General features: G+C 39.7%; 1 protein-coding gene across 2 annotated transcripts in view; it reads right to left on the reverse strand.

The window, feature by feature from the left end:
• The window catches only part of CARHSP1 (calcium regulated heat stable protein 1), a 28083-nt gene that overhangs the window by 1815 nt on the left and 5848 nt on the right, over positions 1 to 20420 (reverse strand). For both annotated transcript variants that reach the window (XM_044659035.1, XM_044659034.1), the window contains exons 2-3: positions 2656 to 2820; positions 1212 to 1334 (exon numbers count right to left, since the gene is read on the reverse strand). In XM_044659035.1, the coding sequence (XP_044514970.1) occupies positions 1212 to 1334; positions 2656 to 2813 (281 nt within the window). In that variant the 5' untranslated portion in view covers positions 2814 to 2820. The remainder of the gene's footprint in view (positions 1 to 1211; positions 1335 to 2655; positions 2821 to 20420) is intronic.

The following is a 20420-nucleotide window of genomic DNA, read 5'->3' on the forward strand; positions in this document are numbered from 1 at the left end:
TTTCCCATTCAGTCCCATAACAAGGAACCAAAATGTGAAAAGGCCCATCAGAGTAAGGGACAGGATTAAATCCTTCTGCCCATCCCTAGGGGCCAATAGACTGATTTACAATGTAATCTATGGATGTCACATCTCAAATTTATACGTGTGAGCCCTGAGTTATACAGATGCAATATGGTAGAAAAAATGGACTTTTAAACTGGCCAAGGAGGAGGCAATTGTTTATGCTGTCACTTGGATACTTTAAATTCCGAGTTCTCCTTATGCACTAGAGAGCAGAACCTGAACAAAAAAAAACCCAATGTTTTTTCTGGATCATGACTAATCCATGAAGCAGAGTTCATCTGCAGGACCTTCTCCCATTACATGGAATGTGATTATCTACATAGGTGTGTACATGTATGACTAGGAGAGGCAATAAAGTCAAGAAGGGAAAGTTGGACAGAGCCAGGAAGACCTGAGTTCCAAGTCTTGCTTCTAATATCAAAAGGCTGTGTGACCCTCGGCAAGTCAGTCTCCTAGCCGCAGGTAGCTACCTAAAACAAGTTGTTGAGCAAGTACAGACTGACAGAGGTAGAGGCATTTCACCATGCCAGCGAAATCTCAGGTCTGATCCAAAAGAAAAAAATGGCTACAAATACCCTGGTTTTGGTGTAATCTAACTGCAAGGCATCTTCCCTTCTACAGAAAGGAATCCAAGTGCTCGGCTTAGAACCAGTCCTTGCAGGATATGGGTAGTCCCTCTTTTTTCTTTAGGATGAAGATACAAAGCCCCTCTGTAATTACAGAGAATGGGAGAGAGGTGGGAAGGTGTTTCTGGGAATTCCCTCATGCCCATTGCCTGGTGGGAGCCTCCCTCTCACCTTCCTCAAGTACACTTGCAATGAGAATTTAACATTGCATTCTCTGCCCTCCACTTTGCTCTTCTCTCAAACTCCCTTCCGTGTATCCCACACCACCCAACCCTCCTTTAACTACCTTTAAGAAAAAAATACATCTCCTGGTGGGCCTTGTTCACACATGCCCATTTACCATGTGCCGTACCACTTTGGTCTGTCAAATCCCTGATTCAGGATAAAGCCCAAATACTCACTGAGACAACATAAACTCTTCTCTCCTCTCCCCAACCCCTTCCTTTCCCCCGCTAACCACCATATATACACATGCTTGGCTGCCCACATCTCACATCTACCTCCTGGCCACTTACTTACTCAGAGATATGAAGGAAGATGTCAGGGCCACCATCTGCTGGTGTAATGAAGCCATGCCCCTTGGAACGGCAAAAGCACTTACAGACCCCCTTGTAGATGGGTCCCTCAGATGCTCGAACAGTCCTGAATGAGGGCACAGAGAGAATGATGTGATTGCAACAGCCTCTTGTTCCCACTGGACCCAGACACCACAGTTCTACGAGGGAAAGGGATCAGATTAACTTCAGGTACTCTCTTGCCAGGGCATACTAACTACCAGGGCCTGGGTTCTCTCTGGAGACATTATAACATAAACTGTGTGGATAAAGGCTCTCCTTAGAGAACTGGACCCACCCACCCAATTCCTGGGGGTCGTGTGCCTAGAAAGCAGGGATTCTACCCTGTTGTTGAAAAGCACAACTGACTACTTGTGATGTTGGAAGAGCTAGTTTCTAGCCCTAAGTCTGATCCTGGGTGACCTTGTGCAAGTGAATTAATCTCAGGGTATCGATTCTTGATCTATAAAATAAAAGTATCAAACTAGATGTCTATAAAGTTCCCTTCCAAATAGACAGCTTCAGAGGCAACTGAAAAAACCTCTAAGAAATGATACAGAGTGAAGGGAGTACAACCAGGTCATTCTACAAGGACAAGAACACTATCAAGAAAAACAACTTTAAACAATTTTAGAACTCTGCCCAAAGCAATGACAAACCAGAACTCCAGAGGACCATAGAAGAAAGACGAGTTACTTAAAAGGCAGGAGACAGACAATTTTGAGCACAGCCAGTTGGAGAATTTGTTTTGACTGAATAGGGTATGTTGTTAGAGCTTTCGTTTTCTTTTTTATATTGTACAGTGAGGGAAATGGGAGGGAGAGAAAAGAAAGGCTTTTGAAAAAAAAAATTAGAAAGATTTAAAATTTTAGAATAGAAAAAAATGAAAAGTTTAAAATATAATGAAGTTCTTTTCCAGCACTGACATTTTGTGATCACACTCAATGCACTCCTCCCCCAAACCACCACCACCACCACCACCACCTCCTAACTAATCCAGGCTTAGAAAGCACAACAAAACACTGGGCTTTAACAAGAATTATCCTCTGTGTTTGCACAGCAAACATCTGGTAGCCACTCTGTGGAGTGAGCAAGGTAGGCATTTTTAACACCATTTTACATATGAGGAAATCAGAGGCCCAAAGGGGTGTTGAATTAATGAAGATTATACATCTAGTGAGGGCTGGAGCCAAGTTAGAACTGAGTCGCCTGATGACTTGTCAATACCTCTTTTCTCATCCCACCTCACAGAGGAGAAGCAACATAATACCTTCATGTTTTTAATGTGCTGACTCTAAAGTCCCAGGGCAGCACATCACGTTGGTCATTTTGCCCTCAGCCAATTGGCCTTTTCTATAAGAGGAGTCTCCAGCCTTTACACCCACCCTTCTTTTTTTCTCGGTACTCACGCTGAAAAGGTCCTAGTCCGTCGGGTTGGCAAAGGGCTGGGGATGAGGTACCCTCTCATAGGAGATGGTGAACGGTTCCTTTCCCGGGCACCATCAGGTAGTCGGAGAGAGGCTGGATGGGTGGGGGCCTTCGGTGGTTTGGGAGGTTCTGCTGACATAATTTACCTGAGGAGAGAAATGGAGATTTCTGAGATTCTAGAGGCTCCTTGGCAGATTGTCAGTACAAACAAGTCTCATGAACTCCAAAGATGGAACTATGCAGTCATTTATAACTTACATAAACAAAGGCAGGTTTACATTAATTTACATGTCATTTGAGAGGCATGGAGAAGTCGTCTCTCTCTCTCTCTCACACACACACACACACACACAAAATCTCTTTCCCCACCCAGCTGCCATAAATACATAAAATTCTGCCACTAGAGAATCATCTTTTGGGTTGAAATGAAAATTACCCTAAAGGCACATTAGCATACAGTAGTTTATCCTTGAGTTGACAACCCTGGCACCAAAGTACTGGGTCAACCTCTCAGCAAAAACTTAGGAAGCCGATTCTGCCCTTAGAGAGCAAAGCTGAATTACCACTTGCTGGATAGGATGGAGACGGGAGATCCTCGCTCAGCAATGGGCTAGACTAGAAAGCCTCTGGGGTTCCTTCTAAATTCTGACACTGGGATCCTGAGTTCACAGTCTAGCAGAGGCAGTGAGAGAGGCAGGAATCCAGGAAAGAACAATGCCAAAAGCACGGGGTGTATAAAGTGCTGAGGGAGGAGGAACAATGAGCTCTGCCATGGGGACAACCCCCAGAGAAGGCGGGCACATCCCAAACTGCTTCTCTTCCTCTTCCCAAAACCTGACTTCCCTGTTTCTGCCGATGGCATCACCAACCTGCTCATCACACAGGCTCTCCCCAGAACCGCAGAGGGCGTCATGCTTGACTTACGCCCCAACATTCAACCCTCTGTGTCCAAATACTTTTTTGGTTGCCCCATCCTATCAGACATCCGACGTAATCTCTCTCCCACATCTGTGAGCCTCCTTTCTCCTTTCCCTGACACATCTCAGGCCCTTATCACGCCTCTCCTAGGCGACTGCGATGGCCTAACTTGTCTGTCTCTCTTCTTTCCTTCCCTCATTCATCCTTCACTCTGCCACAGAAATTCCACTCCATCACAGCCCGGATTCTCTTGCTCCCTCTGCTCGGGGACTCGGGCACTTCCCAGCTGTGTGTGGCCCCGAGCAAATCACTGCCCTAACCTCATGTGTAAGAATGAAGGGGGTTACTTCTTGTACAAACTGCTTCAGAGGGCTACTATGCAAGGGAAAACACTCGGGAAACATACACTATAGGTCCCAGGGTACTATATATTTGGGTGTACATACTTGTATGTATAGTGTTATAGATGTGTGTGCATATACTTATGTGTACATACATATACATAAACATATACATATACATATATGCTATTCTTCAGCCTTTTTGGTCATATCTGACTCTTCATGACCCCATCTAGGGTTTTCTTGGCAAAGATACTGAAGTGGTTTACCCTTTCCTTCTCCATTTTACAGATGAGGAAACTGAGGCAACAAGGTTAAGTGACTTACTGAGAGTCACACAGCTAGGAAAAAAGACCAGCTTTGAATCCGGATCTTCTTGACCCTAGGCCCAGTAATCTATCCACTGTACCACCTAGATGCCTCTTATTTACATATATATACATACATGCATATATATGTATATATACATACACCTATATATGTATATGTAATATACACATACACACATATAGTGTTTACTGTTTCCAAAGTGCTTCTGTGTGTTGTTACTACTGTTGCCATTCATAATAATGGTACCCATCGCCCACTAGTGAGAGTCCAAATCTCTCCTTTCATCAGCCATTAACTAAGCATTCAAGGCTTTCTACAATTCAAGAAACATTTATTAAGCAATTACTATATGCCAAGCACTGTGCTAAGTGCTGGAGATACAAAGACAGACAAAAATATTCTTTGCCTTCAAGGAATTTCCATTACATAAGGCCATCCATACAAGCACTTCCAATTCCTACATACAGATACGATTGCTACAGATAGTCTAGGCTCCTACTAACCAGTCCAACAGTTCCATAAGCACCTCTGCATCTCTATCTAAGTGTTTTCTCTATATCTGAAAGGTATTTCCCACCACAATCTCCCTCACAGAAATCCTAAATCCATCCCACCTCAAATGCCACCTTCCTTCCCCTAATCATCCCCAAAGCTGTTAAGTGCTCACTCCATCTTCAGAATGTCTATATCCTGGCACTTTGTACCATGTACCTTTCTCATCCACTTATTATCATCAGCTGAGACAGAGAAAGGACCTAGAAAGGGCCTAGACTGTGGTTACCCACTTCCTGACAGTGAGGTGTTGGACACAGGATAAAAGAATGAGACTTAACATATTTGGACACAATGTGAGAATTTGTTTTGCTTGATTATGCATGTTTGTTACAAAAGTTTTCCTTATTTCCTTTCAAATTGGAAGGTAATGCCGAGAGGAAAAGAAAATAAATTCTTAAATGAATAATACAATAATAAAATATAAAACAAATATAAATATGATCAATAAAATACAATAAAAATAAATATTAAAAATGTAAAATTATTTTTAAAGGACTTTAGAAGTCCTCTATTCCCTTTCTCATTTTACAGATGAGGAAACAGGAATCCCCCGGGACCTACTTTATCAAGGGTCCTTTATTAGGGTATTAAGTAGTAGATCTTCCTAATGACTTTGAAAAACAAAACAAAACAAAACAACAAAACCCCTCTCATCATAGAAGAGAATGATTTTACAAAACCAAAAAACAAAAGATAGAATCTGGGCAACCTTGACCAGGATTTGTCCTGCCCCACCCACTTGGGGAAGAAAGCTGGTGCTAAAAGTGGAGAACAATGGGTCTTGCTTCTCCCAGCCAGCCTCTGCCTTCCCAAGAGACACATAAGGCTGATGGAACTGAAAGGAACCTTAAAGACCATCTGGTCCTGGCCCCTCATTTCACATTTAAGGAAACTGAGGTCTCCAAAGAGGTCAAAGGGATATGCCCAAGGTGCCCCAATTAATGACAGAATTAAGACTAGAGTGCAGGTCCTCCAGCCTCATCATTGATCGCTACTCTCCCAGGCTGCCTCTCTGGAATCTGAACAGAAACAGAATAGCCTTTGATGACCCCAATGCTCAGACCAATAAACTCAAGGAAGCCAAAAGGAGGGCCTCAACTTCACAGGAAGGAAACACCACCCAGAGAGGTGGGGTTGGGGGAAAAGGGGATTCCCCAGAGTCCCACAGCCTCATCTCTAGTGGGGTAGGCAATTCATCCAGTCTAGGTAAACTAAACTACCACTGCTGTTCTCTCCCCACCAGAAAAGGCAAAAAATAGCAGTACTTCCCAAGTTTCTCCTTTCCTTTTTCCCTTCCCATCACCCCTCCTGAAATATGGGCCCATATTCCCCATACCCAAAGGCATCTGTCTCCCCCAACCTCTACTGGAGACCACAGTCCATTTGGCCAGAAAGGAGTTTTGGTTTTTTTGATTTTTTGGTTTTTTTTTTTTTGAAGAAAGGAGTGGAAAGGAAGTGGCCTAACCAGCTTCCCTTGACTTTGATAACTGTGGTCTTTGTCCATATAAAAATCACCTCTAAGAGGAAGATGGAAAGAGATCAGTAAGGGATACAGCACCTATTCTAACTCCAGAGTCCATGAATCCAGAACTCCACAGGGAAAAGTGGAAGGAGAACAAAAAGCCAATGTGGTAGAGTGGAAAGAATGCAGGCTTGGAAAAGGACCTGGTTTTGAAACTGGTTTAGCTACTTATTACTACATATTACCTTTGTGATCTTGGGTAAGTCATTCCAACCTCCGTTCTTCAGTTTCCTCATCTGTAAACTGAAGGGGCCTTTTAGGGTCCCTTTAAGCTCTAAATCAATGATCCTATGAAACGTGAATTTACAACCACGAGAAAAAAATGTTTAAAATATCTAATCATCAAGGAAATACAAATAAACTCAGATATACCAGCAGAATTCCACTAATTTGACAAAGATAACAAAAAGTCATCAAAATTCGACATTGGCTTGACTGTAGAAATGTAAACTAATTCAAACTTTTTAGGAAAAAAAAACTAAGTAATCATGCAATGAGTTAACAAAAATCCCCCTAACTATGTGATACGGTAAGCTAAAAAAAAATCTAAAGAAATCTTGGACTGCACTGACAGAATTCTCATGTCCAGGAAAAGCAGGCTCGGCTCCCTTCCTCTGCATTCTGCTATAGTCAGGCCACTTCTGGAATGTCTTGTTCACACATTCTGAGCCCATTTTAGAAAGGATATTGATAAACTCAATCAGGTCTACAGGAAGGCAACAAGCACAGTGAGGGGCCTCAGATTCATGCCTTATGAGGAAGAGCTAAAGGAACTGAGGAGATTTCGTCTGGGGGAATAGAAGACTTAATAAGGACATCAGAACCATATTTGGGATTTTAAAGATTTACTTAGAATTGCTCTGCTTGGCTCCAGTGGACAAAACTATGGGTAGAAGTTGCTAAAAGGCAAGGTTTAATACAAGGGGCAATTTCCTAAAAAGTAGAACTATCTAAAAGTTGGAATGGGCTACCTCTAAAGATGGTGAGTCTTCCTAGCTGAAAATCTTCAAACTAAGACAAGATTGTCCATTTGCTGGGTATGATGCAAATACTTGACCCTCACTGCTCTTACTTAACTCTTATGGCTCTTCTGCCTTGGAACCAAGACTTAGTATCGACTCTAAAACAGAAGGTAAGGATTTTAAAATAAATAATAAAAGATAAAAATGAGTCAGAAATACAGCCAAAGCCTCCTGATTACCAGTTCAGCATTTATTTCCTATTGAATGTCAGTCTCTCTAATGAGGGCTTCCAGGAAGCCAAGGTGGTTTAGTCAGTCAGCCAACAAGCAATTATTATTATATGATTACTATATACCAGGCACTATGCTAAGTGCTAAAAATGCAAAGGAGGACAAAGACATAGTCTCTGCCCTCAAGCCTCTCATATCTCCATAAGGAAATTAAGTTCTGGGGAGGGATATTTAATATGAGACACTTGGCTTACCTAAAGCTGTGTGTTTTCTTTTTCAAAATCAGAGAAGGTGAAGTCTTGATTTCCCTCTGTAATAAATTAATTCATCAAAAGGTAGATAGATAGCAGGCAACTAGGTAGCAAAGTGGATAAAGGGACAGGAGATCTTGTAGCTATGTGACCCTGGGCAAGTCATTTAACCACAACTGCCTAGCCCTTACCCCCCTTTTTCTGCCTTAGACTCAATATTTAAATATTGATCCTAAGACAGAAGGTAAGGGTTTATTGTTATTTTTTAAAGGTAGAGAAATGAGAGAAATTATTCTTGATCTGATTCTCACCCATAAACAGGAAAACTTGTTCCTGGAATGGAAATGTTGTGAACTTTAAGCCAAGACCACCCCCTCTCAGAATTTATTGTGATACTCATAGATGCAAAGTCCTTTACAGCCAGTATACGATTTGAGCCTCACGGCACCCTGGGATTTCAGCAAATACTACAATCCTTACTTTCCAGATGAGAAAATTCAGAGAGAGCCAAAGTAACTTGACCATGGTCCCCCTGCTAGTAATTTTGCCAGGCAGAATTCAAACTCATTTGTTCCTATTTCCCTAGTCCAGCACTCCATCCGCTGTGCCCCCTAGCATTTCCTAAGTGAAAACAGAGAAGATAAAGCTCTATTTACCATATTTTACTGCTTCTTAAAAGAAGGTCAGCTATAGTTTCATATGCACTCTAGATTTTATGGAGAATATTTAATATTTAATGGACAGGAAGCTCTCCATGGCCAAAGATCCTGTTCTCTTTCTTGTCTCTAGGTTGTCTCCCCCATTAAGCCATAAACTCCGGGAGCAAGGACTGTTTTTGCCTGCCTTTGTATTCCCATCATTAGCAAAGTGGCTTGAACAGAGCAAGGTGCTTAATTAATGTTTGGTGATTTACTTGATTATCCCATGGAAGAGAAGAAATTAGACGTGTTTTGTTTAGTATCCAGCAATGGCTATTAATGGCAAGGTCAGACTTTGGCTCAATGTTAGAAAAAAACAACTGATTAGCAATTTGAGTTCTAGAAAGTGGAATGGGTCCTCTTGAGAAATAGTGAGTTCCCCGTCACTGGAGGTCTGTTGCTACACTTTTGTCTGAGATGTTACGGGAAAGATTCTTTTTCAGGAACAGCTTAAACTAGATGGCCTGAGCCCCATTCCACCTCAGAATTTGAAGCTCTGTGATTTCTCCCTCAACATTCTTTCTTCTCTACCCAGGTTTCCATTTCTCCTTTGCCACTTCCTAGCTATGTGGCTATTTACAAAAAGAAGCTAAAAATATTTGTCCTGCCTGTCACTTGGAAATACATATAGTGAAGAAAACTATTTAGTCTATGTAAAAGTGAGCCATTATTGATAACTAAATAAGGAACTGATATTTTTTCAAGGGGATTAAAAGTTTTTAGGACCCAAAGGAATGAATTTCAAATGATATAATTTCAAGTCTAACTATTTTTTCCATATTGTTTCCCAGTTAGGCTTTCCTTCTTCTATTTTCTCTATTTTGGCTCCAGGATAATTTCTCCTTTTGGGCTGATGGAGCCAGGGAAAGGACACTCTTCTAGACATTCTCAAGCAGTATGTACACAAGACTCCAGAAAGAATAAGAAGTACTAGAATCATCAATAGCCATAATAAAAAGAATGCTCTTAATCACTAAGAGGAAATGCAAATTAAAACAAATCTGTGGTACCACCTCACACCCATCAGATTAGCTAAAATGACAAAAATGGAAAATGACAAATGCTGGAGGGGATGTGGGAAAATAGGTATACCAATGCACACAGAGATCAAAGAAAAAGAAAAAGGAACCATATGTATACAAATGTTTAAGGCAGATTTTAGAGGTAGCAAAGAACTGGAAACTGAGAAGATGCTTATCACTTCAGAAATAGCTGAAAAGGTTCTGGTATGTAAAAGTGATGAAATACTATTATGCTGTAAGAAATGATGAAGGGGATGGTTCCAGAAAAATCTGGGAAGACCACTATGAACTGATGTAATGTGAACAGAACACCAGGAACATAATTTTTTACATTAACAACAATATTTTTGTAAAGATAATCAACACAATGACCAACTACAATTCCAAGAGACTCATGACAAAACATCTATCCTTTTGACTAAGTATCTCTCGTAACATAGCAAATAAATAATTGAACTCTCCAAAAACAAAAACTAAAAAAAAAAAAAAAACTAAAAATCCACCTCCAGATAGAGAGCTGATAGATTGATCAGATCAGACTGAAACATTTTCTCCTATGTTTTATGGCTTCCCCCTACCTTAGAATATGGATAATATGGACATTGAAAGTCTATACATGTTTGTAATGGGTTTTGTTTTTCTTGCCTTCTTGTTGAGTGAAGGAAGAGGAAGGGAAAGAATTCAGAACTGAAAAAAATATATACTGTATTTTGGAGAAAAGAAAAAAAAAAGATTGGATGTGAGAGGTGAGAGTGGAGAAAGTTGAGGTCCGAACATATAAGAGTAAATACACATGCATCAATTACCTTCTTGACAAGCATACATAGTGGAACAGGATGCCAAGTTCTTCCTGACAGCCAAAGAGTATAATATGGGACTCCTACCCACAAGGTACTCAGAGTTTAGTTGGTGGGGAAACAAGGCATAGATTGTAGGATCACAAGATCGAACAAGAAAAGGGACCTGACAAACCATCTAATCTAATCCCCTCCTTTTACAGATGAGGACACTGAGGTGTAATGAGAAGGGGCTACTCAGTATCATAAACACAAAGGAAGTATTCAAACTAAATAAAAGTCAAAACAAAACATGCCACAAAGTCTTGTGTGGTAAGAGCCAAATAAATGGTATAAACAGGAAATGTTCTATTGGTTTAGAGGAGGTTACACTGTGGGCTGGCTAGGATGGTCCAAGGTTTACCAGAGGAGGAAGGGATGGAGCTAAGGCCTTATAAGATGAAGAGAACTTAAAGTCACATTTATGTAGCACTTTTAAGTTTACAAAGTGCTTTCCTCACAATAATCATTTAAAACAGAGGCCTCAAACACATGTGGTTTCCCAGCCAGACTAAAAGATAAATGGGAAATAGTTTAACACAATAAATAAAAATGCAATCGTTTCTATAAGTTTGACAGCATAATTTCCCCCATTTTAGAGATGAGAAAACTGAGTCTCGACAAAATTAAGTGACTTGCCTGTGGTCACACAGTCAGTAAGTATGACCTAAACCCAAATCTTCTATGTCTACATCTACTTAAAAACTTTTGTTTTGGGAACAGCTAGGTGGCTCAGTGAATTTGAGTCAGGCTTAGAGGCAGGAAGTCTTGGATTCAGTCTGAACTCAAGACACTTCCTAGCTGTGTGACCCTAGGCAAATCACTTAACGTTCATTTCCTAGCCCTTACCATTCTTCTGCCTTGGAGCCAATACATAGAATTGATTCTAAGACAGAAGGGAAGGGATTCAGTAGGGATATGATTGGAGATGTAGACTCTAAATGATCACCCTAGTGCAAATATCAATAATATGAGAAATAGGTCTTGATCAATGGCACATGTAAAACCCAGTGGAATTGAGTATTGGCTACAGGAGAGGGGTGCGAGGAGGGGAGGGAAAGAACATGAATCATGTAACCATAGAAAATTTTTCTTGAGTAATCAATAAAAAAATAAATTAAAAAACATAATTTAATTTAATTTTTAAAAAAAGAAGGGAAGGGTTTAAAAAAATGTTTTTATATTTTAAAAGCGTCATTGAGGCCTTTTCTTTTTTATATCAGTCTGGATATTACTCTCCATTCTTAATCTATTTTACACAAAAAGAGCCTACCCCAATGAACTAATATAATAAAAATGACAATTCTACCCAAATTAATTTACTTATTCAGTGCCACATCTATCAAACTACAAAGAAACTTTTTTATTGAATTAGAAAAAATGAACTAACAAAGTTCATTTGGAAGAACAAAAGATCAAGAATAGGGCAGCTGGGTAGCTCAGTGGATTGAGAGCCAGGCCTAGAGACAGGAGGTCCTAGGTTCAAATCCGACCTCAGACATTTCCCAGCTGTGTGACCCTGGGCAAGTCACTTGACCCCCACTGCCCACCCTTTACCACTCTTCCACCTAGGAGCCAATACACAGAAGTCAAGGGTTTAAAAAAAAAAAAAAAGATCAAGAATATCAAGAGAACTAATGAAAAAAAATTGTGAAGGATGGAGACCTAGCAGTAATAGATCTTAAACTGTACTATAAAGCAGTGATTATCAAAACAATATGGTATTGGCTAAGAGACAGAAGGGTAAATGAATGGAATAGATTTGGAGTAAATAAACTCAGCAAGATAGTGTTCAATAAAGCCCAAAGATCCCAGCTTTTGGGACAAGAACCCACTAACAAAAACTGCTGGGAAAATTAGAAAACAGTACATGAGAGATTAGGTTTAGATCAACATCTCACACCCTATACCAAGATAAATTCAGAATGAGTAAAAGACTTAAATATGAAGAAGGAAATTATAAGTAAATTAGGTGAACATAGAATAATATACCTGTCAGATCTATTGGAAAGGAAATAATTTAAGACCAAGCAAGAGAAAGAGAATATTATAAAATGTAAAATGAATAATTTTGATTACATTAAATTAAAAAGGTTTTGTACAAACAAAATCAGTACAACCAAAATTAGAAGGGAAGTAACAAATTTGGAAAAAATCTTTATAACAAAAACTTCTGACAAAGGTCTAATTTCTCAAGTTTATAAGGAGTTAAATCAATTGTACAAAAGATTAAGCCATTCCCCAATTTATTGCCCATTTATTAATGGGCAAGAGACATGGATATGAAGTTTTCAGACAAAGAAATCAAAATTATCAATAAGTACATGAAAAAAATCTCTCAGAATTAGAGAAATGCAAATCAAAACAACTCTGAGGTACCACCTCACACCTAGCAGATTGGCCAATATGACGGCAAAGAAAAGTAACAAATGTTGGAAGGGATGTGGCAAAATTGGAACACTAATACAACTGCTGGTAGAGTTGTGAATCGATCCAACCATTCTGGAAGACAATTTGGAGCTATGCCCAAAGGGCTTTAAAAGACTACCTGCCCTTTGATCCAGCCATACCACTGCTGGGTTTGTACGCCAAAGAGATAATAGGGAAAAATACATGTACAAAAATATTTATAGCCATGCTGCTGTTTGTGGTAGCAAAAAAACTGTAGGAACTCCATGTAAACTGGAACGACTTCCAGGAATTGATGCAGAATGAAAGGAGAAGAACCAGGAGAACATTATACACAGAGACGGATACACTGTGGTACAATCGAATGTAATGGACTTCTCTACTAGCAGCAATGTAAGGATCCAGGACAATTCTGAGGGACTTATGAGAAAGAATGCTATCCATATCCAGAGAAAAAACTATGGGAGTAGAAACTATAAAAGGGAATTCTTGGTTCTCTTTGAGTTCACACTTGTGAAAGGGAATCTTTTATTCTCTTTGCCTAGTTGGGGCTAACACTTTGGTTAACACTAACTTAAGTACAAGCTTGAACTAGGTGGAGGAGCTCGAAAACTACTTAGTAAATTCACACCCTACCTAGTGCTAAGTGAGAAACCAGCAAGATACTTGGAGAGTTCTACCCTTTTTTCTAACTCAAACAGTTAGAAGAGTTCACACCCTCAGAAACTGTGAACTCTTTCAATGAGTATTCACCCCTCTAGAAAGTGTGAGCTGGTTCCCACAACACTGCCCCCTGGACAGTGCTAGACTATTTGGAAACTGTAATTGGTCCCTGTGAAGAGGGGAGGAGACAAGAAGCCACTATAAAAGGCCCTGAATTTCTGAGGCTGGGGGAGTGGACTCCAAGAAGACAGTTGACTCCAAGAAGGAAGTCCTCTTCAAGAAGAAGGTTGACTCAAAGAAGAAAGTCAGCCTCAGGAGTCACCTTGAGCTCATGTCATTGTCTTGACCTGCCTCTTGGAACTTGGATGAGTGGATAGCTGGCTTTCCCTTTCTGTCTTCTGGAGAGAGTTTCATTCTGGTTGAAGGTTTAACAAGTCCTGGCTGAGCCAAGCACTGGAACAATATTTGGTTAGATAGGTTAATGTCTTTTCTACCCTTTTGCATTCTTCTGCTTTCACTCCACCTCTTTTGTAAATAAAAGATTTATAATTTTCATATATTTAGCCAAACCATTAATTTTAACACTTACAAAATCCAGAAGAAAACTATATGATCAATCACATGGTTCAATGGGGATATGATTGGGGATGTTGACTTTAAATGATCACTCTACTGCAAATATTAATAAGATAGAAATAGCTTTTGAGCAATGATGCATGTAAAACCCAGTGGAATTGCTCATCAGCACTGGGAGGGGGGAGGGAGGAGGAGAGGGAAAGAACATGAATCATGTAACAGTGGAAAAATATCCTGAATTAATTAAATAAATGAATATTTTGCAAAAAAAAAAAAAGAAGAACTTGCCCCCCACCCCCTAGAATTTAACCCTCCCTTGTAACACAGGAAAACACAAGCAAAAATATCCAATACTAATGACTACAGCTGATCTTGGATGCAACATTCTGCCCTTGTAGTCTCCCATTTCTATGATAAGAAAAGGGAAGTATATGTCATCATCTGGTTCCCAGGACCAAGACTGCTTATTAGAATTAGTCAATTTAGCTTCCTTTAAGTGCTCTTTTCATTGACATTATAATAATTACAAATAGAGTTCTGCTAATGTCCTGCTACATCAATTCATATGAACCTTATATTTCTCTGAATTCCTCTTTGGTCATTTCTTGCTCAATAATCTTGCATTACTTTCATATATTTCCAGTGCTCTTCCTGCTAAACCACCTTGGAAAAATGTCCCATGTGGCTTAAACAACAACAAAAGAACGTTGGCTCTGTGGACGCACACCTATCACCTTCCCTTTCTCTGAAGACCCCCCCCTTTTAAGAGAGGCTAAGGACCTTTTGAGGAAGGTAGGGAGCCGAGAGTCAGAATCCTTAGGGTTCAATTTTAAATAAGAGCTTTCTTGAGCAAGAGCTTCTTCAACCATCTCTTAAACATTCCCCTCCCTCCAGCCTGACAATCTGTCCAACAAGAACAAGTCCCACTTAAAGAATTTTCTGACCATTCTAATCCACAGTGAATTCTGGAGCCTTTGTATCTTTATGTGGGAAAAAAAGAGAATTGAACTAAGTGGCCTAAGTTCTATTTCAGCTCTAAATCTGTACTCCTAAGATCCCTTCTCTGAACCCCTACAGCTTTTACTATCTAGTACCAGAATTTAGCCCCGACCACCTACTTCCTGATGACAATGGCCATGTTTTTCCTCCTAAGTATGCATCTTGTTTCCCAAATCAGATTGCAAATCTCTGGGCAACACCCCGTCTTAAACCTGGGGAAAAATATTTGTTTAATGACTGATTCCACTGGATCTTTTGGGTAAGTGTCACTTGTCTAAGACTCTGTTTCCTCACTTGTAAAATAAGGAGGCTGGGCTACATCCTGGTATCGCCCATCCTGTAACTCCCTAGGGCAGAAGTCCCTGTCTCCCTCCAGGGTACATAATTACAGCTGCTCTAATTAACAACAAAGCTTAAAGCCCAGAGGCCCTCCAGAGCTGATTCTGAAGGGGGTTGGTTACTGGGAGGAGAACATCCCAGAAAGCACTAAGACTTCATTCCTCCAAGGCCAGAAGCAGCTCCCCCTCTTCCCTTTCCACTCAAGTTCCTTGGAAATTATTTTTGTTTTAATCAGTAGGTGTAATTTAAGCCCTAAAATAGCCCCTCAGGCTTCCCAGCTCTTTACAAGCTAGTCTCTAGGGTTCACTGGCCTTTCATCCCCTATCTTTGGGCCTTCTGCCCAGTCCCAGAACTGACCAGTTCATTTTGTTTCCTTAAGGCTCCCAGTCTTCAGCCCTGCCCTTCCACTACTTCTTACACAGTGGTTTCAGAAGCAGTTATTGAGTGCCTCAATCCTAATGATTACCACATCACCAAGCCAAACCAGAGAACAAAGTTTTCTAGGCTCCAATGATATTTTTTAATCTCAACAAACCTGTTTTCTGTGGTAGAATAGCTGATGACTGACCTCCCCAGGCAAACCTCCAAAAACTAGAAGTGAACAACGGCATTTTGGAAAGCACTCTAGAGAAACTTCTAGTTAAAATGGTAGCAAGAAAGGCTGTAGAGGAACACGTTTCTTTCATATATATTTCAGCAGTGATCAAAAACAACTAGATTGAATAATGATCTTGAAATCCAAAAAGAAATATTAGTAAGTTGCTTCATACATCCCAGGACTGCACAAAAAGATATCCAGGAGCCCCAGGTTCTAGTTGTAAGTATGCCACTAGGAACATAAGGATGAGCCCAAGTGAACAAGTAATCAGGCATCTGAGCAACTAGAAAAGGCTAAACTGTAATGAATTAGTTATATTCTAATAGTAGAATAAACCATTATCCCTTCAAAATCCTAATGTGTTCGAGGCTCATAGAGGGAATTAAATAAAACAGAGGGAGAACTGGGAGTAATTTTGTTCTATCCTGATGATCTTGAGAGGAAAGAAAAGGTACAGAAAAAAGAAATAACACTAAAACAAAAAGAAAAGTGGATAAAACTTATGATGTCTCACAATTGGGGTGTATAAGAAGAGCTCATAGGAAGAGATAGGAAAAGACATCTCTATAAACTTCATTCTTACATGAACTGGACAAAGAAGGCATGAATAAACGTGTACACATGGGGAAGTTAATGTAGTAATATAATAAACTAATCAAAGGAAGAAGTAAGGTCAGGAAAAGGCAAAGAAGGGTTTAAGAAGGCAGGCAAAGTCCTAGAGGGAATAGTTATAAGCAAAACAAATCAACTCTGGATGGTAGGTGATCAAAAGAAAAAAAATCAGGACCACGGACCAGAGTTCTGAGTAAGGAAAAGAGATAAAAGGGCAATAACAACAACAATAAAAGATCATTTCAATTATAGTTCACTAGCACTGATCAGATTCCTTCTCTTTTATTACACTCTGCTCTGTAAAGGAAACAGTGGCCAAAAAAGGAAAAAAATGATGTGATGGAAGGAAATCAACAATCAATAATCCTACTGTGAATATGAATGGGATGAATTTACCCACAAAACAAAAGAAGAAATGATCAGAAAGCAGAATCCAATGATGTTTTGTTTACATTTATAAGAAACATTTAAAACAAATATTCATACATATTTAAAATGAAGCAGAATTCATTATGCTTCTGGCAAACCCAAAAAAACAAGTGTAGAAATCATTATCTCAGACAAGGCAACAGTAAAAATAGACATGATTAAAATATATAAGCAGAAATTATATTATGCCTAAAAATACCACAGACAATGAAATAATATCAATATACTTGATATATATGTACCAAATGGCATACCTAAGTATCTGGAATATGTAAATACTTAAAAGTTAATCCAAGTACAGTAAGAAATAAACAGCAAAACTAAAATAGTTGAAGCCCTCGGTGTATTCCCTCTTTGACCTAAATAAATTTAACAAAAAATAAACAAGAAAGAAGTTAAAGATATGAATAGCATTTTAAAAGGTAGGTACCATAGATCCTTGGTGATTCCTGAATGTGAACAGAAAGGAATATACATGTTTCCCACCTGTGCATAGCACCTTTCCAAAAACTGACCATGTGTAGGGGCATAAAATTCCATAAACAGATGCAGAAATATTAAACAGCCTTTACTGAGCACAGCATAATAAAAATTATAACCAATAAAGGACTTTTGAAAAAAAAGGATTCTAACTTAAGTGGAGAATAAATAACTTTTATTCCTATTAAATTTCATACTGCCTTTGGGAACCATTAACAAACATGTACAGAGCCTCAGGGCCCTCAGGGGGAAAAAATGACCTTAATCTGTCTGGGTTAACACAGGCAGGACAAGATATGAATGAGTTAATAATTATAACAAATTGCATTTATATGGAACTTTAAGGTTTAGAAGGGGCTTTCAACAAAGCAATTCTATAAACCTGAGACTTCATATATTAATCCCATTTTCTGAATGAAGAAACTGAGGCTTAATAAGGTGAAGTTCATCTCTCCTCATAGTCATTCTGTAATGTTTTTGAGAAGAAACCCAGGATCTGTCTTTCATCTCTAGTGCTCTTTCCAACAAAATAGGCTTCCTACCTGGGTTCTAAGCCCAGTCTAAGAGTCTTAAGCCAAGGCATAGCCTCAGTTCATTTGAATAACCCATGCCTAACTCCTCGTGTTTGGCTTCTTAGTGTGACCCCTGGGTTTTTCCTCCTACACACATATCTCAGGGTCCTTTATTTGGAACTGGTGGACATCAGGGAGAGATGGATGAAGATAAAGGCCAGAAAAGTATTAGGCGATATAAACAGATTAAAAAGACATAAACAAAGAAATTACATTATGCTTAGTGGCACCTGCTACCTGGCTGTCAGCTCTAGGAACATCAGATGAGCCTGGGAGGGAGAGGGCAAGGGAGACTTACCCAGAGGCCACTATAAGAGATGATGAAAATACTGAATTCAGAGAAACTTGGGAAAACTTGTGTGAATAACTGTAAAAATGAAAACAGCAAAACCAAGAATATCCTATACAGGGGGTTCCAAAGTCTTGTGTCCAAAAAATATTTAGTGCATTTGAAAGGTTGGGTTTTTTTTGAAGCTCAAAGACTGCTACACACCAAGACTTTTGAGATACTCGTTCTAAAATAATAATAAATGAAAACAATACTAAAAGATAAGCCAAACTCTGATTAAGGAATACACAATCTTGGCCCCAGAAAACAGTTCATCCACAAGTGCCGACTATTTGTGCTAGGAGAGAAGGAAAAAAAAAAAAAAAAAACAGTCCTGCTTCTCAAGGAGTTAATAGTACAAAGGAAGAAGGGGAAGGAGGAGGACAGGGAGACTCGTGCAGGTGGAAAAAGTCACATTTTAACTGTAAAATTTAACTTTTTTATTTTTGTTACAAGGGGGGTGATCTGTGTATGTGTTCTATAAAAACAACAGGAATCTACAGAATTTTTGGGGAAAAAAAAGTGACTTGCCCTCAAGTCCAGGTACCCTACAATCCCAGGGCCTTATTCTCAGACTTGGGAAAATTTTCATTGTACTGTCCTTACTGCATACTCTCCCAGCTCCACTTATTATTTGGTCTCATAATCCTTTCCATTCTTATAGCTCTCAATGCATATATATACACACACATATATATGTTTATGTATGTATGTATATATATATATGTTGTGTGTGTATATTTCTTCATTACAATCTCATGACAATCCCATGAGTCAGGAGGGACAGGTAGGAGTATCCCATTATAAAGAAGAAGAAACTGTGAGACAAAGGTTAAGTAATTTGCCCAAGGGAAGGCACAAAGCTGCTTAATTACAGACCTGGAAGGACCTCTAAAATTCCTTCTGGCTCTCTATCTAGAATCCTGAGCCTATGACTGGAACTTATGGCTGCCAGTGTTTTGATTTCTCCATAGTATCCCTGAGTAGGCTCAGATCTAGATCCCAGATCAGATCTTAAGGCTTCCATCATATGACTTGGAACTTGTCCATTCTCCTGCCTTAGAGTTGTAATTAGACCATTTCTTCATGGACTCCTCAAGGTGGGGAGGTCCAACATCTTATCCTCTGGCTTAATCAAACATTTGCAAGGGGGAACACACACTAATCTAGCCCTCAGCTGTCCCCTAGGACTTTTTCTGCCATTTTGGATTGGGGCCAATTTGGTCTAGACCAGTGGTTCTCAAACTTTTTTGGCCTACCACCCCCTTTCCAGAAAAAATATTACTTAGCACCCCTGGAAATTAATTTTTTTTAAATTTTAATAGCAATTAATAGGAAAGATAAAATGCACCTGTGGCCATCACTGCCCCACTGGATCGCTGCAGCACCCACCACCAGGGGGCGGTGGCACCCACTTTAGGAATCAATGGTCTAGGCTAAAGAGTTCAAGATGTTCTCCATGAAGACTTTCCCTCTAACCCCCCACTAATAAGTGTGCTCAATAAGCTAGTTCTGCCAGCCACATTGGAAAGATAAAGATTCCCTTCCAGAGGCCAGAAAGCCTGGGTGATCTTCCTTTGGGATCCCAATTACAATGGCAGTTCCAGGGTCGTGGAGAGCTCCCTTGCTGTCTCTTCTTTCTCTGAACTGAAGAGTTCCCTAGTGTGGTAGCCTCCTAAATGGTCTCCCTTGCCTCAAGGCTCTCCCCATTCTAATCTAGCCCTCCATATACTACCCAAAGGGATTTCCCTACAAATGAAAAATATGTCATTTACCTTCACCATAAACTCCAGATTCCATATTACCTCAAAGATCAAATATAAACTCCTGTTTGGGATTTTAAAGCTTCTTCGACTTGGAGAAGACTAGCTATCTCTTATACCTGAACATTCTGGGGAATTATAGGAATTTCCCACACTCACTAGGATACAGAATTGGGGTTGGAGGACCTGGTCTGTGAAACTAATCCTAGTAGGGTCTAATCCCAAGGTGTTATATTTTGGACTGAAACCACCCTAGGGGCCAAAGAAACACAAAAAATATAGACATCTAGAGTGGGAAGATAAAAACAAAACA

The sequence above is a fragment of the Gracilinanus agilis genome, chromosome 1, assembly GCF_016433145.1.
Source record: "Gracilinanus agilis isolate LMUSP501 chromosome 1, AgileGrace, whole genome shotgun sequence".
Taxonomy (NCBI): Eukaryota; Metazoa; Chordata; class Mammalia; order Didelphimorphia; family Didelphidae; genus Gracilinanus; species Gracilinanus agilis.